Source organism: Netta rufina (genome assembly GCF_964035555.1).
Source record: "Netta rufina genome assembly, chromosome: 3".
Classification (NCBI taxonomy): domain Eukaryota; kingdom Metazoa; phylum Chordata; class Aves; order Anseriformes; family Anatidae; genus Netta; species Netta rufina.
Genome location: NC_140125.1, coordinates 73,605,725 through 73,631,171, shown reverse-complemented (window position 1 = coordinate 73,631,171; position 25,447 = coordinate 73,605,725). Strand labels below are relative to the sequence as shown.

Genomic DNA, 25,447 nt, shown 5'->3' with positions numbered 1-25,447 from the left:
TGCCTGTCTGCTGCGTCAGCCCGGGTGCTGTTTCCCAGCACACAGCGCACACAGTGTGCACTCCAGATCCCCGAGGCGCTTGTGCTTGGCGTCCTTCCTGCTCCGAAATCTGCGCTGCCACATCCTCATTACTGCAGACCACCAACAGACAGGCACTGGGAGCCCAAAATGCAGCGGTTTGAGGCATCACTGGCACTCGGGTCCAACCCACCTTTCTGCCAGCATAGGCAGGGCCAAATAATATGAAATCTGTGCCTCAGCCAGCCTGTTTCGCAGACCATATATTCGCTGAGGCATCAAGTAGAGGGCCACGAAGCAGACAGCTGGTATTGGTATCATCTTCAGTCACTCCATCTAAATCTGTCAGATCTCTCTTGACGGAGTCCTCGGTTATTTGTGCTGAATAGTTCAAGCTAACATGATATGCTGCCGGCCGTGTTTGCTCTGCACTGGTAAGAAACCACAGCGGTTGCCTGTGAGGTCCCGGAGACACTCCAGCTCTCAGAGCCAGCTCCATGTATCGGCATTGCAGCTGCAACAGGAATTCGGTCATTGCCAGCACCACCAATCAGCCAGTTTAACTCATCAATCAGCGGCAGCAAAGCTGTCCTCTCTCCAGTTTTCTCACTAAATATATTCACAAGCTGGAAGGCTCTACTTGCACGGCTGATCGCTTGCATAGTGAAGGACGTAGACTTCCAATTTGTTTTAGTACTGACTTGTTTTGACACATCGCTCTCCGTGTAATGGAATACCCATAAGTAAGGGAAGGGCTGTACATATGAGAGTAGCTGCCTACTTGAAAAAGAGGAAAACATCTCATTTGACGATGTTTGATAGAAAATTTCAAGGGTTGGACAATCCACCACTTCCTTTGGTTCATGGTTCCAACTATTAGTTACACTTTATGCTACGGACATGTTTTTCTCATTTCAGTAAATCTGCCTTTAACTTTTACCTTTTGGCCTATCTCAGTCTCTGATAGTATAAAGAGCCTCTTGGTACTTGTATGTTTTCCTTACTCAGGTTTAATGCAGCATAACTTTTACTTACTTCTTTATTTAACCTTTAATGAGATTACAGAATTAAACTGTAAGCTCCCTTCCCCCTCTTGCAAGCATTTTCCTCCCAATACCTTGTATTTCTGTTCTCCTGTGGATAAAAAACTGTAAGAAGTACAAACCAGCAAAATCCCTCTAGCATGAGGTGCAGGGTATTCTAGATGATGCATATCCTAAGGATGCCTTTTTTGTTCCCCTGCTAAATATGGAGTGGCAGGGAGCAATTTTATAACCCTGACAACACTGCTGTTGCAAGCAAATGTTCTGCTGTCTGTGGAGCTCACGAGGCAGAGCTGTCACTCTCCTGGTCTCACATTAACGTTTGGGAGTTGTGCTGAAAACCTTGGAGCACACGGAGCTGGAGAAAATATTGCCCAGACCTTGCCACTAAGCCCTGTGTCCTGTGGAAGCTTTCTGATGCTGTGCCCTAGTTCATATGTGATCCCTCTGCTCACGGGAAGGGAAGAAACACATTAAGAGAATAATAATTGAAACAAAATTAGAGACTTGGGATTTTGAGTGTACCATGTTACGTTTAATTGGAACTCTCTTTACATTGAACTTTGCTAAAAGATGTATTTTTTAAGATGCCTACAAGATTTCTCTGACTTTTATAAGGCACCCATGAAGAACTCTGTCTTAAAGATATCACAGAGTTATAAGTACTGTGGAGGAAGAAAAAAACTAAAATATGAAGCTGAAGTAGCACACACTGAAGGGTCATAGATGAAACATATCCTTGCAGATGTCCAGAGCACATCTAGGAGTCCCTTGCTTGGCTTTCCTTGCAAGGGAACAGAGGTAGGTACCTTCAAAACAGGGGGGGAGAATGTTATGTTCAAGCTATCATAGGGCTGATTTCAGTGGTTTTGTTGGTTTGGTTTGGTTTTCATTAGTGTGACAAAAACAGGCATTGGAGACCACTCAGGGATGGGCTCTACCTGTGTGCTTGAGTGCTGGTGGCAATAGTTAGACCACCTGTGTTTCTTGCCTGACACAGCTGCAGTTCCTTGCGCTCCCTGTAATACCTCATCTGTGGGTTGCAAGCCATGTCAGGAGTGGGAAACAGCTGGGTCAGAAATTAGGTAATGAGTTCTTAAACAGAGCTGTGTCTACCAGAAGGTGTTGGTGATGCTACCAGTTGCCTACTGGCCGCACCACTTTGGTATTTGGGGTTCAGCTGTAATTGGAAGCTCAGCATGCATGTATGAATGCATCGGAACACGTACAGTAAATTCACACCAGAGGCATGTTCCTGATACACATTCTGTATTTTGGTGACACTGTAATTTGACTTACAGAAGGGGAGGCCAGGAACACTCTGTACCAGCAGACAACAGATTTTTCCATGTGGGAATGACAAACCGGGGGAGATTATTTTGCAAGCCTTCTCTTCTCCCATTATGAGTTGCTAAGATCACTTCTTCCTCAAGGATTGTGCAACACTGAATGCCTCTGTTGAACATCAACTTGTTCGCAAGTGCCAGAAATGAGGTTAAACCTGTAACTAAAGTTCCTTTTTTGAGATGAGCCGCTGCATATTCCCCTTATGGGATTAAAAAAACAACTCTTTAAACCTCTGGAATATCCTGGATAGTGTTGCAAACACCCTCAATCATCCCATCCCAGTGGTTTCTAGAGATATTGTAGGAAAGGGAACACAAACTCCCTTCAGTTCCTTCTGCTAACAAAATCCCTAAAATTCTAAGTAGAGCATGGGTGTGGATGGTCTTGTTTTGACACCATATTAATTACAGACATCTTCCGTTTCTTCCTCAGATGTTCCCTGTATTTTCTGTAGCATGAGAGTTCATCATGCAGCAAAAAGTGAAAGAAAGTCATGTATTGTCTGTGAACAAAGCCAGTGAAGGACATCTGTAACTGTTTGTAGGTGGTTCTGGTGAAAACCGACTTGGTGAGGAGCGACAGTGGCTAAAAGCACAGTTACTGCTTCATGTAGCAGTGGTGTAACAGGATAGGGGGAAGGCAGCCTTAAAGCATGTAGTGCATCTTCTGCGGCTTGAAAGAAAGGAGGTGAATATGTGACCACCACGTTTTTAAGAGAGCTGGCATTGCAGACATTACATTAATAACTTTTGGAAATGCAGACATGGGGGAGTTGGTATTAACTTCAGCAGGAGAGATTTCCAATTTCCTATCTTTACCCCGATACAGGGAGTAAAGTCATGATATTTGCAAAGATGCAGGCATAGAGAGAAATGTGTGCGGGAATGTCTATGAGAGATTCTGCAAAGGGAGAACTCTGGATGTTTTTAGGTTTAAAAATGGTGCTGAAAGGTGCTTCTCTCTTATTTTCCTGCTTGACCTTTACACCGAAAAAAAAGATCTTCCTGCTGAAACCTGATGAATTTACTTGTTGTAGGAGGCAAGACACTAAAACCAGGCAGAAGAGCAGCAATGCAATATTTAGCCAGAGTGTTTACTATTCGTTGCTGTTTGGCTTTGCAAATAACTCTTTAACTAGTGTGGCTCTTTGGAGAAAGAAACGCTTTGTGAAAGTACCAGTGCTGCACCCCAGCACGTACCACTTCAACCTGAAAAACATTCTCCAGAGAAAAACAAGGTCGATTAAGTTAAATGTTGATATTTTTGAGGTAAAAAAAACAACAAATACAAAAAATTTTTACCACAAACCAACAAATCAGTCCTTGGACTTGCTGGTTCACGTACCCTAAGGAGGTAGCAGCAGCACACTCCAGGCTGTGTATTAAAAAAATCTGTTGCAGATGCAGAAAGATGTACAGAGAGATTATCAAACAGCGATGCTTCAAAGCTTGTGTGAGATGAGGGGAACACACCACAGTCGCTATGAGGAGGAATCCTCTCCTGGCCCTGTTCTTCAGATTCCTGGCTGCGTATCGTGCTATTTGCTCACTGCTGGTCCGCTCGGGAGCCACTCGGAGCCAAGGGGGCCGACAAACATCTGCTTTTTGTAGGTCTGCAGCGGGGCAGATCGCCACCACGTAGCACGAACATCTGCCCCGCGCACAGCCGCAGCTGTGGCGCTTGCCTGGGTTTGTATTGTGGAGAGTTTTCTGCGCCCCCTAAAAAAAAAATAATAAAATATGCAATGCAAATATGGTCAGATGGAATTGTTTTGGCTGTTTTTTTTGTTGTTGTTGTTGTTTGTTTGTTTGTTTGTTTGTTTTACTTTTCTTCCTGTTTTTCAGGAGAGCAGCCCAGTCAGAGCTGGAGATGGGTCTCGCCTCACCGAACTGCAGGGGCTCTGAAGAAGACTTCGGAGCATGGCTGGGTCTAACCGAGAAGGGAAATTACGTGCTCTGGGGGGTGAAAAAAAGCCTTACTATTTGAAAACGTGAAAAAAACTGTCAGAAAAAAAACGTACTAAATTGGGTTACGAGTGACAGCCGTGTTACATGGGACCCATACTTCACTTTTATTGAATGCTGATAGCCTTTTACATCGTGTGCCTGTTTCGGGGGGGGTTGAAGGCACCTCAGGGCTTCCTTTAGCTCAATTTGGGGGCTCCCTGCTCGGGGGGGGGGGTGAAGGCGGCCGAGGGACGGTTGGCGGCGGGCGGCGACCGTTGGGGCGCGACCGTTGGGCGGGCGCCCCTCAGCCGCCACCTTGCGCCGGGCCGGGCCGGGTGAGGGCGAGGGGGGCCCGGGGCAGGGGCGGGGCGGGCCGCGGGGCCCCGCCGGGGCCGGGACCGGGACCGGGATCGGGATCGGGATCGGGATCAGGACCGGGGCTGGGACCGTGCAGGGGGCGTGGGGCAGGGGCCGGGCGGCTCCCGGTGTCTCCTCAGGGCAGCGGCGCTGAAGGCTCGCGGCTTGCGGCCGTCCCGCCATGGCTCCCGGCTCCGAGCGGCTCTTCGACTCGCTGGGACACTTCGGCAGGTAGCGGGGCTGCGGGCGGGGGCACAGACACCGGCACAGGGACACTGGTGTGGTAAATGCACGCGGCAGATCTTCTTCTGCGTGCACACAGCAGCCTCGGTTTGTGAGGTGGGGTGTGCAGGCTGCAGGGGGTACGCGGGGGTGAGGCTGTGGGTAGGGCAGGGGATGGAAAAGAAGCGCTGGACACGGAGATGACACTTCAGGATGCACAATCACGCGACTGAAAGGCGTGTGAGCCTCCGTGGCTGCTGTCCTGATGCACTGAGCCGTGTGGAGTTCACTAGGGTGTCCTGCTGGAGCAGCCCCTCGTGCCATGGTTTGCTGCGAACCACAGCTTTGTGCTTTCTGGCTCAGTCTCCAATGGCTAGCCCACACCACGGTGGGGATCTGGTCCCCATCAGGGGCAGGCAGCAGCCTTTTCAGCAAAGCCTTGGAGCTCCTGTTAATGGTAGCAGCACATACCTGTGCTCCGCAGCAGCCTAGGCTCCTAGCGCCACGTGCAAGCAGTGTCGGTATCAATAACCTCCGTGGTTGTGTAGTATGGAAGGACTTGTTCTTTGCTTAACTGGGATCTCAGCTTAAAATGAAACCTGCCAAGTTGTGATCTCCACGCGTAGCCATCTGAACAGTGTCTCATTCATGATCCGTTCTGGGTCAGCAACAAAAATATTTTGTTGTGTGTGAGCTAGGAGGGGATTCCTAGCAAACTGTTTATGTTGCTGTTGCTCTTCTGTCTTGCATGCTGTTTGTGAAAAACAAGCACTTGACACTGAATGCTGACATAACACGAAAGTAGTTATTCCTAATGAAGTAGTTTCCTAATTGAGATCATTTGAAAACTCTATCTGAAGCACTGATAAAACCACATTTTGCAATTAAAGGGAGAATAATTCTGCAACGATAACCCACTTTAGGACCTTTCAGTGAACTGCAGACTGCTGAAACGCACACAGCCGTGCTGTCCTCATGGCTGTTCAAGATTCCAAACACCACACGCTAAAAGTAAACATAATGTGGGTTATAGTGGATGAACTTAATTGTAAAATGTTGTAAAAAATCTGTTTATTCCTTCAATACTGCTGGATAAATGCTACATATAAAATGTCTGCTACAACATATTCTCAATTGTAGCTGCAGCAAGTTCTGATTAGTTTGCATTTATGCATCACTGTGACAGTCACAGGCAGTCAATAGTTTCTTCATTTCAAGCAATTCTCACGAGGCCCATGCAAGCCATGCACTACGCATAGATCTGGTGGGTCTGCCACAGTCAGGCTGTGAGCAGTCCAAGCACTCTGAGCAGTCCAAGCATTTGGGGACTGTTCTGATTATCCGAAACTCTGACAGATGCAGTAAAGAATGGCCAGCTGTTTATATAAATATATATTTGGAGAGAGCATGTATGCATTATATATATAGCTATAATACTACATGTACATAATTGCACATCTCCATATAATGTGTGAACCTTCCCCTTTGCAGAATTGCCATTCACACGTATGCTGACAACATCTTGCTTTCCCTCAGACTCTCCTGCAGCAGTCTCAGTGATGCTGTAATTCTCAGAGGGGTCTCGAGACGTGCATGGACAGACACGAAAGTGGAGCAGTTCCCATGTCCCTTTGCCATTACAGGCAGACTGTGTGCCTGCCTGCAGGGCTGCCCTTGGCTGGCCACCAGGTGCCCACTGCCACTCCACAGCAAGGCAGGGGGGAGAAAATCTGATGAAAAAAGCTGTGGGTGGAGGTGAAGGCAGGGAGGCTGCTCACTGATTACTGTCACAGGCAAAACAGATTCCACTTGGGGAAGATTAATTTAATTGATTGCTAATTAAAATAGAGTGTGCTGGTGAGAAACAAAACTGAAAATTGAACAGGGGGTACCTTTTGGAGCTGGATAGAGCTGACTCTGATCTGACCTGGGGCAGCTGCTGGGCTCTGCACAGAGGCCACCCCTGCAGCCCATCTTTGAATTCGGGCATGAGGAGCATCTGTGGCCAGTAAATTCAGGACAGTTGTTTTAAACGTTGTTCTTGAGTCTGTCTCTGGAGCATGAGATCCCTGCTCGCTGTTGCAGAGGTGAATGAAAAAAAAAAAAAGTCCTGTCTGCCCCAAGAGGCCTCATCTCTAATGAGCTGCTGGACCTCAAGGCTCCCGATTTACCTGCATCAGGCTGCATCCTTCTTCCATGCAGCACCTCCTGCCAGGCTGTCCCTGTGGGCTCTCCCTCTCTGCCTCTCAGGTTTTCTAATGAAGTATTTCTAGAATCTTGTTAAAAAATGTCTTTTCTTTTAAACTATTTTTTTAACAAAATGACGTTAGCCAGATTTTCATATGTTGGTTTTATAAATGCAATGTTGAATCAGCAGTTAGGCCATTTAACAAATTAGCAATGACTGCTTTTCATCTTTAGTGAAATGTTAGTGCATTTCTTCAGCCTTTAACACCTTCACGCTATTGCCTTATACGAGCTTGTTGCCCGGTCAGTGGAGCTGCTACAACTTGGACTTAAGAAGCAACCCCCACCAGGATTAGCACTGGGGAAAGGAGAGAAGCAGGACAGGGTGCCCACCTGTTCCATCCAGACACAGAGGCCAGGAGAGATGACCACATTTTTCAACAGTTTCAGTGTTTTCTCTTAATTGCCCTGGAACTTTTATAGTGTGCATAAATAGATCGTAGACCATGCTTAGCTCGTCACAGACTGCCTTGACTTTTGTAGAGATTCTTTCAATGGGTGTTTGCAATGCAGTCCCTGCTGGTCAGTGCCGTAAAAGCAATGTCTGAACTCTTGGTGCTAACACAGTTTCTCTTCTCTCCACTTTGTAGAGTTCTTGCCTTCACCAAACCATCTGTCTTCACATCTCAGAACTTTTCCAGGCTCCTAGTTACAGGCTGATGCCCATATTCCCTCTCCTGTTGCATAGCTTCCAGCTCTTGTGGAGATCTGATTATGTCTTCTGCAAACTGTGGTGTGTACATGATACTTTCAGGAATTTTCCAGGAATTTCTGGGTGTGTATCAAATACCAGAGTCCTGAGTACCTCAAAGAACATGCTCGCTCATTTCTTTTCATGGAAAAGAAAATAAGAATATTTTCAAACAGTGATTTTTCAAATTCACTTATTTTATAGATTTCTTGAAAGTTTTTTTTCCCAACAGAACTACATTTTTCAAGCTGAGAAGTGTTCTTGCTGCACATGCAAAAATATCACTTCTTTTCCAGGATAGTATGGAGAAGAAGGTAATCATATTCAGCATTTAAAACATGATTTGCTTTTAAAGACAGAATCATTACAAGCATTTTCTGAATACTAATACATTTAGTGTTTAGTGCATCCTACACAATATTGGTATTTGTAAACAAAATAATGTGAGTCCCTGTTTAAACTTTGAGTAGTTTCCCCAAAAGTGAGCAAAATACTGGTGGTATAGATACTGCTTTTGGAAAAAACTTTTTTCCCCTATATGCTAGGTACTTTATGCAGTGGACAAATTTATAGCAACGTATCTGCCATTTGGTTTTCAAACTGTGTCAGTGGGCAGCTGTTTGTGTTTACTGGAATGTGCCAGAGAGAAGAATCTCAAATCTAAGTCCTCCTTTGGCTCCTAGTCAGGGGTGGTGTTTGTCAGAAATGCTTGATAAAAGTCCTTCAGCTTTATAACTGTACTATATTGTAACGTCTGAAGCAGCCTGTGCTCGTCTCAGGTGCCCATTGGGTAAAATAAGTGGACTTAGCTCCATTTCAGTAAGAACTGTTTGTTTGTTTGTTTTTTCATTTTGTTTTGACTTTTTTTTTTTGGTGTCTGGATATTTTGCACAGATTACTTGATCCCACTGGTTGCATAGCATCATCAGAGCTTTGGAGAAGTGAGACAAGCCATGTGTTTTCACAGAGCAGGCTCTAGCAACTGAAACAAAGCTCTTATTATCTATGCCTGACTAGGCAAAAGTAGGAATATTCTCAGGGCTCAGAACCAAAGATGGACACTGGCAAGTGCTCCTGGTAATGGTAAAAATCACTAGCAGTGCTGTCTGCAAGAGGTGCTGACAAACATTTGCTGGGATCCAGGTCGTACCGGAGCCAGTCTAGCACAGGATCTGCATAGACAAAACTGTACTGCACCCGAGTGTGCTGGCATCCTCACCCCGCCTGTGTCTGGAGTGAAAAAGGGGATTATAACAGGAAATTAAAAGGTAGGTCACGATACCAGAAAATCGTAGAATCACAGAAGATAGTAAATCAGTTAAGATATGTAAGCCAGCCGCTGAGATTCAGATTGCACCTCTGAAATGTCGGCAGCCCGCCAGGGTGGCTTCTGGACAAAGTTGTAGCATGGACAGAGTTATGACAGCATGAGGCGATTATCACACGCATCAAGGAGCTGATGATCAGCTGTTTCATCCCCAAATATTATGGTATGAATGAAAATTAAATACGCAAGGCACTGCACAGTGTGTTCTCTGTAATTTGGGGCGTGATATGTCACTCCTGTGAAAGCTCTATTGCTTCTGTAAAAGCTCTGCCAGTAATTTTCTCATAATTGTCACGATTTTCAACAGCACAAAGATTTTCTAAAGTGGGAAGGACATGTTTTATGAAAGGGCTTACTCACAAGAAGTTTGAGCAGTTTATTGTGGGAAGTGAAATGATTCCAGTAGAATATTTAGAGAATTTGTCTAAGGCCCCAGAAAGCTTCAGCACATGCTGTGAAATTTTCTGTGCTACCATGTTGCTGTATGTAACAAGAATGGCACTGAAATATGTACCCAGCTGATGTTTCATTTCAGGTGGCTCCAGGCATTAAGCTATAGTGGCTGAGCAAGAACATGAGCTTATCAGCTTCTCAGAAATACGGAAAAAATAGCAAGACAGAAAATACCAACTGAGGTCTCTATTACAAGGGCAAGACTAGAAACAGCATGCAGACAAACGAGACAGAGATTTACAGGTACTAATGATGGCTGCTTGGACAGACTGTCCACATACTTGGGGAGAAATCTCATCTCCTTGAAAAATACTGAAATTACCTAGACAGCTGATGTATGCCTTCATATCATGCATTGACAGCCAAATTGTAATGCCTAGCTTACTCAGACCAGGTGTTTTCTGAAGTTCACATGCAACAAAAAGGTGGTTTGAGGAATCTAGAAGCACCATCCATTGGATCAGAGACTGAACCCTTTCCTCAAGAAAACGTTTTCATTAAGAGGAGAAGTTGGGATTCCTCTTCCTGTTATTTGTAGGCAGCAGTGGTGCTGGGACAAGAGTAGAGGTTGCAGCCTGGAGAACAGATGGAAAAAGCAGGTAAGACAGCAGGAAGAAGAATACAGATGCTTCAGAAAGCTGGGAGTAATTTGCTGCTCTATAAAGAGCAGTCAGCACCACACTTTGGATGGGCTCAGTGTCACTTCAGCATGCTGTCTCCATGGATGGATGTAGCCTGGCATTTTCCAGCCATGTTGCAGCCTCCTCTTCTCTAAGCAGTGAAGGAGATTTGGAAGGATCTAGGTTCCCACCTGATCCATCCATATAAGTCCATGCTAGCTATGCAGGGAAGTTAGCTGTTCAAATCAAGGCTCAATAGAGTAAATAAAATAAAGTTAGTGAGCTCATCTCACTGACTTTACAGGTGTACAGTGTAAACTTCAGACACCTGCATTAGTCACCTTGTCAAGGGGGAGAATGCCCTTTAGGGGCATAATTCATCTGTCTGATTTTCAATGAGTGCTTTAGGACAGGATGAGTGCTGCTCCTAGATTTGTCTGTGCTTCCTCGTTGAGTGAAAAGGGGATCTAGAGAATTGCAGATGTATGATTGCACACTGTATACCATATATTGCATCCGAGTGTACGGTATACATCCAGCTTCTTTCTTCACTTCCAACTTATATTAACTAACTAAGGCTTAGCGAGGAGGTTGGGATGTGGGAGATGCTTCTGGCAGCACGCTTTCTGCGTCACAGCATTAGCCAACATCTTTCCCTCAAGACAACTCAAAGCAGGTACCGTGAGCCTTGCATTGCTCTGCTGTATGTCAGATCGCAGAAAACCCATCAGATATGCAGCTGTACTGCTGTTACAGTGCTTGCCACCTTGTTGGCATTCCGTCAGCAACACCTGCTGTCAGTTCCTTGAACGCAGGTAATTCCAGGAAAGATTGATTCTGGCCAGAGATTGAATTGAGAGCATTAAGATCAGAGTAAAGAGGTCAAGCCAATTCTGAAAACAGTGGGGTCCTGAGGAGATGGAAAGTGAGGAAACAAAACCTGCAACTGACTTCATGGAAAGGAAAAAAGGAAGATTAATACAGTCATTTAGAACTTACAAAGTAGGCAAAAATACATTTTTTTTTAAACTCTTCAATTGCTAATAGATCTTTGTGTCCTTGGTGAAAAGTTAGAAAATATTACTGACATTATTCATTTAGCCTTTGCTCAAGAAGTAAATGTTACCATATCTATGATGTAGTATTTCATTTGAATGTCTGTCTACTACTAGAGAGAAAGTCAAATATGAAATGTGGAAAATAAGCAATAAGACAAGCAATATCCAAAAGCATTTTCTGACACAAAGCCACTGAATATATGGTGAAATTATACAGATAAGACCACATTTCATTAAAATAACTTTTATTCATCTCTCAGACTCCAAAACAAATTACCATTTGGCTTTTTTTTTCTGCTGTTTAGATCTTTGGAACTGGCTTCGGTCAGCAGAGCTGGGAATTACCCAGAAACTTGTTTCAGCTCCACCCTTCTGAGGGAGAGTTTGTGTTTGGGCCAGGGTCCTTTGTAGATCAGTGGAGCTGAGTGAGCTCTGTTTGGTCTCTGTTCTAAATGGATGCAGATGGTACAAAATCAGATCTGTGCAGAAGAGTCCTGGCAGGTCTGAGCAGCATCCAGCTTCTTTATTGGATTCTTGTGGAGAATGGGAGCCCCATGTATTTCTTACAAATAGTTATGTAAGGTTTGAAAACAGCATTATTCCAGATCACTCCCTTTTACCATAAGAGAAAGACTCAAAGAAAGCACCTGACTCTACTGTGGAGGTATAACCAGATGAAAGGACATTACAGAACATGTTTAGTAAGATGTTAAAGTGGCCTTGGAAACAGTGAAATCCGTCATCTGTATTTCTTTGTTTTTAAGTTAAATTAATTTTAAGCGTTTAATGAGAAAGGTGGTAGGATCATTTTCCTCGAATGAGAAGAAATAGAAATGTTGTCTGGTTTCCATGAAGAAATCAAGAACAGTATAGAAAAAATCAGTCTGTCGGTGATGGAAGAGACAAATGACCAATAAAACTAATGAAAATATTTTTTCTTTGGAAAGATCAATAATGCTGTTAAGATTTTGACTTTTCTTCTTTGGAGAGGTTGTGAAAAAGCTCTCTGTCTAATTAAAATGAATGGCAGTATTTCAAATATCCAAGGTCTATTAAATCAACTTCTGACATTTCATAGTATTGTGTATAGTCAACGATGTAAATCGTTGAGATTTACAGGGAGAGATCTACAAAGAGAGAGAGCAGAAATATATTTCTTGTCCTGTGAAGACACAGCTAGGTTAGCTGAACCAATACCAACAGTGAAACTGGAAGGGGTCTAAAGAAATAAGGACTGCACAGCAGTTCACAACCAGGCTGCTAGGCGAAACAAAAAAAACTGAAAAACTCCCCAGTGGGAATTAATCATTTAATCACGTCTTCTTAAGGGGCAGATTCCCATGACCATCCAGGGAGAAGCAATTGAGGACTTCTAATCAGAGTGGGCTGCACATTTACAGTGAGTAGGGGCGGTTTGGAGGGAAGGTGAGTTGTGAGCCTGCAAAAGTAGCTGAAAGTCATCTTGAGCTCAGCAACCTCTTTTAACGTAGGTGTAGAGATAACCTGGCTTGTCTTGGAGAAGATAGCCCATCGGGGATGATAACCTGGCTGAGAAATAGGAACATGGGTGGGACCCACCATCTGACCTTGCAAGAGCCAAGAGACAGGTTGAACAGAAATTACGTAGGCCATATCACACTGCAGATTGCTCTGCCTCCCTTTCTCCAAGTTGAAGAATTGTAGAATTACATATGTAGAACTGTATGCATGGAGAATTGCAACTTGCTGTGTTGTCTTTGGCAGCACCGAATCTCTGGCTGAAATCGAGTTGCTTTTCCTCCAGCAATACTTTGATTTATATGTTGTCGCAAATTTTAGAAGGCACCGTATTATCTAGCACTTAATTTCTGCAGTGTAGCTAATTACATCTGAAGTGATTCTGTTTGCTCTTGATGACGACTCACTGTGTTGAAAGTCACAGTTAACACCAGAACACTGTAAAAGTTTCAAAGGGAGCAAGGGATAGCAAAATGCCCCATTACCCAGGTGATACAAGGCTTTATGCAGCCCACAGAAATGGCCTAGGTCATCTTAATCATATTCTTGGCTGAAAAAGTCATGTTATGGATAAAATCATTGCTTATATTAAAGAAGAAACTCACAGAAATGGTTTAAATATAATTTGATTTGTAGAGCTAATATTCTTTATTATTTTAAGTGGAAACTCAGAATATACTAGTATATGTGAGAATGATTATAAACACATGCTAGGAAAGTGGTATCCAGTATGCTTGAATTGATTATGCAGATTTCTTGCTTGTTTTACCTTTTCCCATGAGATCTTTCAAAAACCTGTGACGAATGAGAAACTATAATCATATTCCAAGTGGGGAGGAATTAGATTTCCTATATAGAAATTTATAGCCTTTATTGCTTACCAATATGTGGCATGGCGAGAGAATTTATGTGGAATTAAGACTGAAAATGAGCTGTCTCCATCCAAATTTTCTTAGGCATTACTGTGAATACGGACCAAAGAAACAATTCTTAAGAAGCATCATTTAATCACTGCAATGGCAAGTGTTCGCTCCATGTGTTTGCACCTTCAGTTATACCAGGCTTGGTCTCGCAATAGGAATACATAAACAAATAAGTAAGCACAGAATTCATATGAAAACTGATGAGTTTTATTTCAGGACTAAAGATGGAAAAAAATCAGATCAAATAAACTTCCATAGTTTGAACAAAATTAGTGCTAGGTGTAATCAGGTTAAACAGCAGAAAACATCTGAATTACTACAGTGGAAAGGAGGAATGAAACATGCTAACAGTTTATAGGCAAAGTAGTGCCTCTGCCTGCAATTGGGTGGAATGTCAGTGAAAACATTTAAATTCTAGTAGACACTTTGGAGGTTGTGGCATGAAATGATTTCCTTACGTCAGCTGATGGAAACACTACAGCACAGAAGGGAATTAAGGACATAGTTTGGCTTTGTCCCCAAAAAAGAGGCTGACCAAAAGGAAACAGTGTTACTGAAGATATTAGAATTCAGTTTTTCCTGTAAGAAGTAACACTACTAATATATTATGCAGACGGAGTACACGCTGAATTTCTAAATGGTAGATGTTTATACAAATGCTGCCCCTGGAAAGGAAGCATCAAAGTCCAGAGCTAGAAGCAGTTACTCCTGAACAGTTACCTACTGTGTTTAGCACCGATCCAAATAATTCCAAACCAAACTGAAATAACTTGAAAGTTGCATGGTCATGTTCTTTTTTAATTTAATTACCTGGTACATGTCCTCAAGACACGTAAAGCAGAAGGGACACGTGGGTAACTAGAATGAAATTGGTAGACTCCAGCCAATATCCATCCTGCTGCAGCCCCACGTGGAGCCACGACCGCCAGCTGGGGGGCTGCTTTGCTGGCGCCTGGATGGGTGCAAACGCACACAAATCACAAAAAAAGTGCTTGGTGCTGACTTTGGTCATCAAAAATAAGGTTGACCTGAAGAAAGTTAGAAATCAACGTGATTTGTTTGAATCAGCATTCAAAAAGGAGTTCCTAATATGTTTTGGAGTACTGTGTCATAAGTAATGAGATGCATTCAATTACCTCAAATCAAGTAATGCAATACAAAAAAATGAAAATAATCTTGATTTTCTTTAAATTTCAGACTTATACAGAAAAACATATAAAAACACAATCAGGAGACTTCATGAGAAGCAAAAACCTTTCAGAGGCAGTAATTATTGGAATCTTCTGATGACTGATTTATATTTGCTTTAATTTAAGCAGAGTTTTCCTCTCGTGTTTGTGTGCGTGTCAAGAGTCATTTACATAGGCACTGCAATAAAAAGGACCTGCCATAGCTGCTGTTAAAGGTAAACATTCCCAACAGATAGTATGAAAATTAATGGTACTCTTCTTGCAAAACCTTGAAACCCAAGCACTGGAAACATATACATAAACATAAACATATACAGATACAATTTGGTTATGGTAGCTGGCAACATTGTCTTTTTAATGATTCTTCCAGACAACGTAAAATTGATGCATATGGACAAAATGTGTATGAGAAAAGGCTGTTTGGGTAAACGGAAAGCGTTTCCTCATGCCACTCAACAAAGGCTGGCATCACTTTGAGTGAGTTTGCTCATCTGGCATGTAGATACAGATCCATAAAGAAATGATAGTCGGGATAGAGGTGTTAGAGTTCTTCAGAAAATAATTTCTAAAAGGATAGTAAGAATGGTTTGGTGGCTGCTATTGGGTGAGTGCATGTTGGTGTGTTTATCTGCATCCAACACAGCACCTTCTTCCTCTGAACACCAATTCTGGGAACGACCACTTTGCTGATGTGGGCTGAGCCCAAGTCTTTGCAGAGTTTAAACCACCCCTACCTAGGAGGGAAGGAAGTTTGCTCTTGATGCTGCAAGGCAAATAAGGCCGTGTCAGTTGTGTATTTAAGGCTGCTTCCAAATCTGCCTCTCTGTACCACAGCACAAATACTGCTCCTGAGTCTCATCCAGCTCCTTTCCTCTCAAAAAATAAACGTCTAAGTGTACGTAAGTGCAAAACAGTTTTTTGGTTTAGAGTGGAAAGAATGGCTTTTTTCACATTAAAAAAAAAAAAGGCGTGGAATATAGAGCTGAAAGTGGTCACTGAACACAAATTCTTTCAGAAATAGTAAATGCTGAAGCCACCCTGTCAAGTTTAGACTGCACAGCAGAAACACACTGTGTTTTCTGACTAAGCGGTTTGCTAACAAGGTGGTTGAAAAGGCAAACAGTCAAAATAGTTCTTGTAAAACCTGAGGAATAGTACAAGTCTCTTGCTAATTGCAGCACAGCCTTGTCTCTCTATCATGCACCGAAAGGATTTTTAAAGTTATGTATTAGCTTTTGAGGAGAATCTAATATATTTGCTTTTAATCTGTTATATTTTTATCTCTAATCTGCCTTTTTATTCTCTAACATCGACATGTCAATCCCAGGTGTACCACCTTGCAAATAGACTGCTGCAGATCGCTTGCCTGGATGGAAAGCAAATTAGATCAAGCAACTGATCTGGCTTGGTTTTGGTTTTGTTATTTTAATCATCATCTGTTCTGATGTTTTTTTCAAGTGAGATCAGTTTTCCAGATAAAATCCACAGCCGGGCCACATAAAAAGCACCACCACATCTGAGGGGAGTCTCAGGGGATCGCTGTGTCTCAGGGGGTAAACAAACAGTGGGAAACGAGAAGGAAGGAAATATTTTAGGATGACAGTGCCACAGGGTATGTTGTGTCATGAGAATACAGCCAGTGGTCTGAGATCTAGTTCATTATCTTTATGCAAGGCTGTTTCGTTTCAGGTACTGAAATTGCAATACTAACTTTTGCTTTTCTTAGATCATAAAACCTGTGCAGAAGAGTCAGAAAATGCAAAGTGTTTTTTTTGTTTGTTTGTTTGTTTGTTTTTTCTTTTTTTTTTTTTCTGAAAGCAGGAAACTGAAAAAAAAAGAATAACCAGGGAGAAATTTCACAAAAATATTTTAGGAAGGACTGGCACATTTTCATGCTGTGTCTTGCTCAAACTTGTCTGAAGACAGTTTTATGCTCATTTGACTTCTGGCATTCATTAAGCGCCTCTACACTGGAGCAGTAACCTACAAAGTCTTCTTGACTTCTATATTTGACACTCCTGGCAAGAGTGACAAAATGTACTTGCCAAATAATTATCTCCCATGGCAAGTCACTGAAGAGATGGAAAAATACTGTGGAGAGCCAGAGATTATCATACTTTTTAGGACAGTCATCATGTTCACAGATCTTAAAAATGGCAAAAAGGATATGTTTTAAAAAGAAAAATAACATATGAAATGCTATTGAAAATTACTGCTTGCAACGATATGCATTACTCAATCTGATGTGTGTATGTGAGGATAACTGGCATATAAAATACCCTCTCCAAAACCTGCCTTTTTTTGAAATCAGCCCAGGAAAACAGAACTCAGACTTTGCTGAGAGAAGCCTTGCCTTCTCTTGGTGAATGTTGGTAGTATTTATTCCTCCAGCAATGTCACTTTCTTAACATTTTGAGGTGTGAGCAACACTCTCTTAGGTCAGGGAAATTTAACTTTTAAAATGCAGTTAGGTGTGGTTACTCAAAGGGTTATATGACATGGTTGCCGGCGATCGAGAGCTTTCAGCTTAGCAATAGAGGCTTTCTTACCAACCCAGCATTCTCAACTCAAGCATTAGGGGAAGAAGTCAATCATTGACAGCAGGTAACGAGGACAGTGCAGACTTTAACCCGTGCCTCGTGGGCAGCGAGGTGCACAGGCTCTGCCGTCACCTACTGCCACAGCCCAGCCTGCGGCTTGCTCAGCACCACCTGCTGCCCTGTCCACACGTCTGGCAAAGCGGTGTCCGTCATGAGGCTGCTGCTGTGGCTTTCTCTGGCCTGTATCCACTCTGCAGCTGCTCTGGCAGGCAAAGCTCAATGCGTCTATAGTACTCTCCCGTCCCACATATCATCCTCCTTACATACTTGTCATGCTTTCTATATGTTGTCACTGACAGCCGAATTAACTCCTTTTTGCTAACTACGCCGGTTAATGAATTTCCTGACCTTTGCACAAGCAGTCTTTCTAGAAGAAAAGCTCTTCCTGCCCCCAGGAGGTGCGCCACAGTTCACAAGCTTGTGCTTTTCATCCAGCATCGTCAGGGATTCAGCAGTGAATTTCCCTTTGCAGCAAAGGAGGGCTTTCAGGTTTTCATTATGTTTGGACTTACGGAGAGAGCCCTGGCCAGCCCATTGTGGAATTTTACTGGAGAGAGCAGCAGGGAGCTTTTACAGGCAGGGGAGCAGCAGCTCAGTGCAGAGGCAGGGCTGTGGGGTGCCTTCAGCCACCAGTGCTGCCAGACACTTGTGTAGCTTCACATCTGGCCTTGTGCTCTCCTCTTCTTGCTTCCCTTGCCTGCTGAAGTCAGAAAAATAACGACACCGTAGAGTGGATTTCTTTGTTGGAGCTGAATAAGATTTTTGTAACATTGAAAACTGAAGAACACTTTTACAAGAACCAGCTATACCTAGTGCTAAGTTAAACCCTTGAAAGATGGGTGAAAAGTGGCACGGCACAGATATTTCTCTAAAATAAATCCTGCGTTGCTTTTTATAGAGTTGGACACTGCTCTATAGCACACAAAGGAAAAATGAGGAAAGGGCAAGGGATTGCAATTCATACAGGGTTAGATAGCAACCAGAGGGGGAGAACTGATAATTCTGTATGAATAAATGATAGAAGACAAGGAAGATTTATTCAAGGTTGCACAAGGATGTTTTATAAGCTGCTGATAGTCTTACACTGAAAAGGGGAACATTGAGATTAGATTTAATGAGAAACTTTCCAACAGAAAGCTTTGATAGCAGAGCAGTCTGTCAAAATGGTTATAGAAGCGCCATCACAAGTGCTCGGGAAGATAAAAAATGAAACTCTCAAGGGAGAAGTTAGTGCAGAGATTAGCTGGAAATGATGCAAATTATGGCCCCAGCGATGCTCTCGGGATTTGGGTTTTACAAAAATGCTACAGAGCATTGGTTCATGCCATCTTCTCAGGTCATATCCTAACAGGTTTGTATCTTCTTTTGAGCCTCTCCAACAGGAAGGGCAATCATTTTTATTTTTTTTTCTCATTCTTACTGGGCAGAAGAGAGATGATGAACCTGATGTTTCTTGTGCTGCGAGAGCTAATTAGTAAGCTCGAGATAAATGTATGGGAGTTTGAAATTATCTCATTCTTCCTGTGTCTGGGAAATACCAACCGGGTTATCTGGCACTGCGATGTCTTGTTGCATAATGACAAATGTTGCCAAAACATCCCGGCTCCAAGCATGCTACTCTTTACTAGCTAGCAGAAGATGTAACAGCACAGTTTGTAGGGATTTAATTTGCTACTCTGCTAGAGGTCATCTAGTCCTGATTTTAGCCAATTCTGCATGCGGCAAAAATAGCCCAAGTTACTGAATTTGGTCTTGCTCTGCTATTTTTGGTTTGTCTTTTGATGAGAGCCACTGCAATTAAGTTGACACTGAAGAACTAAAAAATGTTGCTAACCATATTTGCATTAGTAGGGGGACAAAGGTAACATTTCAGAATAACCTTTGTCTTTGGGTGGTCTAAGATAGTCCAAAAGCCTTTCAGAGCAGGTTTACCCTTGCTGTAGTTTACAGCTAGGTACTTAGTCCTCAAGAAGCTGTTCTCCTGACAGAGTATCACTAGGCTTAATAGTCAATAAAGCTGTTGTCAAGAGAAAGTGGGACAAAACCCATTGCATCTAAACAGCTGTGTGAGATGAGGATGGTGAGTGGAGTTAGGTTATACTAGAGAACGGTTCCATGAAAATGTTATTTGGACATTAAGACAATGTATCCAGCAAATTCTATGTAAATACCTTGGCTCTGGGTAGTTTAGAAATTCGTTAGAAACTGTGGTGACAGATGACTGAAGGTCCTTGGCCTGGTCCTGCTGCATAATTTATCAGAGGAATTCAAGGCTGGATTGGATACATATCAGAAAGGAGTTGCGTTTTTTACAGACACACAAGACATTTCATGGCAACTGTTTTTTAGGCATCATTTCCTTAACTTCAGCAGAGACTCTGACCATGTTCAAAAAATCTTTTTGTTTTCTTATGTTTCGACTATCAGAAGCTATCCTAGAATTTGCAGTCCGTGATGCTAGTTCGTTGCAAGTCTTTTGCCATTCAGAATGCGTGTGCATTTTATACACACAGATTTGCTTGCACCTCAAGCATATTTGAAAAGCTGTTAAAATGCCAGAATTCAGGCTATGTAGAAAACATTTTTTTAGTATGTTTGTTTTATGATACAATCTTCAATGCATAACTGCACACCCTGCTTAAGAGAAAACCCAGCCCAGATTACAGCTGTGTTTTGGTACAGCCTTTCGCACTGTTCACATTCTGGCTTCTTCTTACAAGTGTCTGCATGCATTCTCTCTTTGTCTTTCAGAGGCAATAAAGTGAGGTAGGAGATAGGTGGAGTACAGGTACGTGGATACCATGAGGTGAAATGAAGGGCATAATGTGTTTGCTTTATTTTATTTGACGGGCACATCTCTATCCCTCAGAAACTGAGGTTGTGACATTTTGGCTCCTCTAACCATTCCAGTAATCTTAGGCCTTGTTTTGAGGGATGGACTAGATGGGATCGCAGGGTGGGGAGTTACTTCAGATCGTGTTCTTAAGGTCAGAATTGTTTCTTTTTAGTCTACATGTGTCTAAGAGCATTTATTTTTTGACAAAAGGGACACCTGATATTTCCTGAGGATAGGTGGCTTCTGCTGAGCATCTTTTCTCATCTTTGGTCTCTTGCAGAGCTCAGCTAATTTTGAAGCCATAATATAACAAACCACTGAACGCTAGATGATGCCTCCATTTACAACTTTGCCAAGATGATTGGGCTGACTCTAGCAAAATGATTGTGTTGATGGTTTTGTGCATACAGAGGGCTTTTCTTCAGTAAACCTTTTTTCTTTCCCTTTGCAGATTTCAAGCATGTGTTTATTTTGCATCTGTCTTTCAAGCTATGTCATGTGGCATCCATTACTTAGCATCTGTGTTTATGGCTGTTACTCCTAACTTCGTCTGTGGGATCCCTGGGAACGTGAGTAGTGTTCTCTTCTACAACTCCTCTGAAGCAAGTCTAGAGGACATCTGGACAGTATGGACAGCAACGGAGAATTACGTTGTAGTCCAGCTGGAAAATGGAGAAATCTGGGAGCTTAATCAATGCAGCAAGGCCAAACGAGAAGTCAGTTTGGATCTAGCATATGAATATAAAGGCAACAAGTCCGTGTTTTCTTGTTCTGATGGATTTCTTTATGATGATACAAAATGGAAGAGCACTGTTGTTACGCAGTGGGATCTGGTCTGTGACCGAGAATGGCTTGCAAAATTAATCCAGCCTACATTCATGCTCGGAGTCTTGATTGGAGCAGTGATTTTTGGTGATATTGCTGACAGGTAAAGTTGCATCCTCTGAACACTGTAGGCTCAGACTGCAGTAACTCCACATGTATCTATCTGTTTTGTTGGTTTATTTATTGTGTATGAATTTAGGAGGTTTTGATATTGTTTTATTCACAGATACATTTAACTCATTTTTTTTTCCTATTGCAAGTATAAGTTTTAAAATGTGTTTGCAGATCATTTGCTTTGGAATTTATTTCCTACCTTGTATCATCCACTGTTAATTCCTTAAATTGTCCTATGCAGCTAGTGTTTTGCCTTTAGATTATTTTTTTTATTGTTATTATTTTTTAACAGGAATAGTAATAGTGGTATTGGCAACAATAAAACCTGGGAGTGAGTTTTCACCTCATTTTCCATGAGGAAAGATTCCTCCTGTTTATTTCTGGATATGATGAACAGCTGAAGGGCTTCATCCCAACTTCCGTCATGCATAAAGCTCTGTGGGACTGATCCAAGGCTTTGAGGGTTTGACCAAGCCCCTTTTTTTCCTTACTGTCCAGTTGCAGTTTTTCCCTACTAGGTTAGTTTAAGCTTCAGTTTCTTGAAGGTTGGTCCAGACAGGAGGAAAACTGGTCATCAGCGAGCTTTGCAGTGGTTCTAGTTATTTCCTAGCACAATCAGAGTTCTGTTTGGGCTCGAGGAGTGGCAGCCGGTGCAGTGCCTCCATCAGAGCTGTCCCGTGGTCGCGGTGCCAAGGCCATCCTTCAGCCAGCCCCCTCTGGCTCTGCCTCCCTCGGTGTTTTCTGAGGTCACGCACTGAGAGCCAGCTTCACAGACAGACTCAGGAGCAGCAGTGAGGGTGTGTCTCTGTCCTCCTGCGTCTCTGTTTTCTCTCCCAACACAAATGCCTCAGAAGAATGCCTAGCTGTACTTGTCCATGTGACTATTCTAATTTCAAAGCTACACTGTACTGTCCTAGACCCTTTCTATACTTGTGTTTTGATTTGAAGACTCCTTCAGTGTTACTTACCTCATTCCATAAAGGAGTTTGTTGACTAACAGCTCTGTTAAGTGGACAGCTAAAGCATAAGCAGGGAAAGAAGACTAGGCACATTGTTCATTATCACAACACTGTGGTGTGACAACATGGGAATGCAAATCAAAGATGATCTTCCTTTAATTTGTCTTCTGGAGCACATGGAATCAATCCTTCCTCCTTATTCAAGGATTTGTAAAACCGTATTTAATACAAAACCAGAATGTAATGCCAACATTTGTTCTGTGTCCCTTTAAATCATTCATGGCTTTATTAATTAATACCCAGACATGATTTATGAGGTTACGATCATATTGTTCTCATTTCCATTAATTCAAGCCATGGACAGCCAGTTCAGATAATGCACACATCCCGAGTTGCAGATTTACAACCATGGATTTACAGCTGAAAGTTATTGTTTTCTGACACATCCTGGCTGCTGAGAAATAAGTTTGTGGGTTCCTCCCATTCCCAATTAACAGATTTCCCAACAGAAGAGCCCGGACAGCTGGGACTCACTGGGATCTCTTCTGGCAGGGATCAGAGTCCCAAATGTGAACGATGACTCCTTCCTCCCAGACCTTCCAGGTCAGGGCTGGAGAAAAAATGGGAGGGCGCTGGGAAGAGCTGTGCCATGTCGCCTGCTCACAATGTCACTTCCCAGGGTTGTTTTGTTGGAGTACCAAATACTCACAGAGAAGAACAGACAAACGGGCCCCCACCCCTGAAAGTCCTCAAACTCTCCATTTAAACATAATGTCTACATCTGTGAAAAGCTGTTTGCATTGGAGTAGGTAAGAAGAGCCCAAGATATAATATTATCACGGGATAAAAATGATTCTGCGCATTTTGTAGACAAAATGGAATAAAATGATTCCTCAGTAGGGTGCTGTGTATCTACTGCAGATTTCTAGGTCTTCTCGGCTGAGCTTCTCATTGTTAGCACACACTCACTTGTTTAGGTACAAGTGACTATGTTAGGCATATGCCATCACAGATAACTGTTGTTAGAAATTACTAACTTATTAACTAGATATTATCTAATATAAAATATCTGAAAAAGTGACTCTTACGTACTGATGCCATAAATAAGACAGAGTAAATTTGTAGATTAGTTACGTAGAAGTTAAGCTTGACACTGGACATGAGCATATGTAACACCACTTCTGCACTTTGATTCCAGCCAAGAATTCTGGAGTGGAAGCTCCTTCCAGAGGAGTTTCCTTTCTCTTTGGTTTCGTTGGAAATTTACTGAAATATTAAGAGTTTTCTTTCTCGCATGGTAAGGAAAATACAGGAAACTAATCCAATGGTTCTGTGGTGAGTGAAAGTTTTAAGTACAGTATTTTCAGACTCACTTCCAGACAGGGTCTCTGAAGTTGCAGCTTTATTTTGACAGGATTTTTATCATTTTACTCATCATTTTCCTGCTGCTGTGATTTGCAGGCTGGGAAGACAGCGTGTCATATGGTTCACAAGTGCTGGTCAGTTTGTATTTGGCGTTGCAGTGGCGTTCACGTCTGACTACTACAGTTTCGTGATTGTGCGCTTTCTCCTTGCCATGGTAAGAAAGGATGCTCACCCTGTCTCTTTTCCGTGTTATTTCCTACCCCTTCTCAGGAAAACCTCCCTTTATTCCTTCTTCCCTCCCTTACTTCATTATTCTAAAGCCCCCTCTGTTGCACTTATTTCAGCAGAGCAGGGAGAGTCTGAATATTCTTGGACCACAGCACTTTTCCTCTTTGAATTAATAGAAAGCATCTGTATGAAGCAATGTTTGGTACCTCCTCCATCCCAACCTCTGCTGGACTGGTAATTAAATACCAAGTGTGAGCAGCGAATTCTGGTTTCTGCACTGCAGCTGGCATTGCATTTCTCCGTGCTGTTACCAAAGGAGTATATTTTTCTGAAAGTAACAAATCTAATATAAGTATGATCTTTATCTCTGCCATTTTCAGCGATGGAGGAGAGATGCACTTTTTCTCTTCCGTGCATCTCTTTGTTCTTTTAAGCTACATCTGAAGTACTCCATATATAGGTAGACATGTTTAGCACCTAGATGTTTATGCTGTACCGAAGGCTGTTCCAGTATATGTGTGTATGTGGATCTATACACACGTATATATAACATCTGTATAATATATGTATGGTAAACAACTTTAAATTATGTTCTTACATCCAGAAGTATATTTATAGTCTTCCTATGTTAGAAAGAAATTAGAAGGTTGTTACAAGAAAAATTATATACGTTATTTAAAAGAGATTGGAAATTTGAAAATAATCCCATCATTTATTTTTTTCCTGTGGGTGGGTAGTCAAAAGAGGAGCTTGCTCCTGGAGCTCCCTTTGCCTAGTTAGAGCTCAGAATGATTTCCCAGCAGGAAAACTGCATGGTCATTTCACCCTTGATCAGTGAGATCAGCAGGAGTCCCTCCGCTGACTCTCTGGCTGTTGATTCTAGGGACTATGCTAGTTTATACAAGCAAAAAGCTCTGACCAAACTGATGCTTTTTAACTGCTCACTAGGATAGATTTGAGAGGTGAAGGTGTGAAGCTCTAGTTCTGTGCCACTGAGATCAGTGCAGCTTTCCTGTCAGCATCGGTGGGTTAAGAATCAGAATTTATTAACTGGAAGACTTGTAACCAGAAAATCAATTTTTGAATTGATTAATCAAAATAATATACTGCAGTATTTTCTAGCATAGATTTTCTAGCTGTGTTTTGAAATGCTTTGAGTTATCAAGAGTTTAGAGTGTTACTAAAGAAATTGAAATATATATTCAAATATATATACAGTGAATGAAAAAATAGTTAAATGCAGAATATGCCAGCAATTCCATTCTGTGAGCATGGTTAGATAATGTATGAGAACCTGCAACTGTGTAAATGAGATTCTCTAGTAACATTGTAAAAAATTGATTTAATGAGGTAATTTAAAGTGGTATGGAAGGTGATTCTCAGTAAATTTGTTGCTCTGTAACGTGCAGACTCTTAATAGTCAGCTTAACAGCCAAGGTCAAGATTTTCAGAAATGGCACTTACTTCAGGGGACCTCATTTTTCTGAGTGTCTAGTCTGTGATGTCATTAAGGACCTGATTTTTGGAGGTGAAGAACTTAGTATCACCAGCAAATTAGGCTCTTTTCCAGGTATCTCTTGC

General features: G+C 42.3%; 1 protein-coding gene across 3 annotated transcripts in view; it reads left to right on the top strand.

Annotated features, from left to right (window-relative positions):
- The first annotated feature begins 4,817 nt into the window (after positions 1–4,817).
- The window catches only part of SLC22A16 (solute carrier family 22 member 16), a 33,565-nt gene continuing 12,935 nt past the window's right edge, over positions 4,818–25,447 (top strand). Inside the window, exons 1-3 of one of the 3 annotated variants that reach the window (XM_084285207.1) lie at positions 4,818–4,942; positions 20,827–21,303; positions 23,735–23,852. In XM_084285207.1, the coding sequence (XP_084141333.1) occupies positions 4,893–4,942; positions 20,827–21,303; positions 23,735–23,852 (645 nt within the window). In that variant the 5' untranslated portion in view covers positions 4,818–4,892. Of the gene's footprint in view, positions 4,943–15,722; positions 15,835–16,503; positions 16,629–20,826; positions 21,304–23,734; positions 23,853–25,447 lie in introns of those variants that run through there. The other 2 variants (XM_084285208.1, XM_084285209.1) reach the window with 2 other exon arrangements.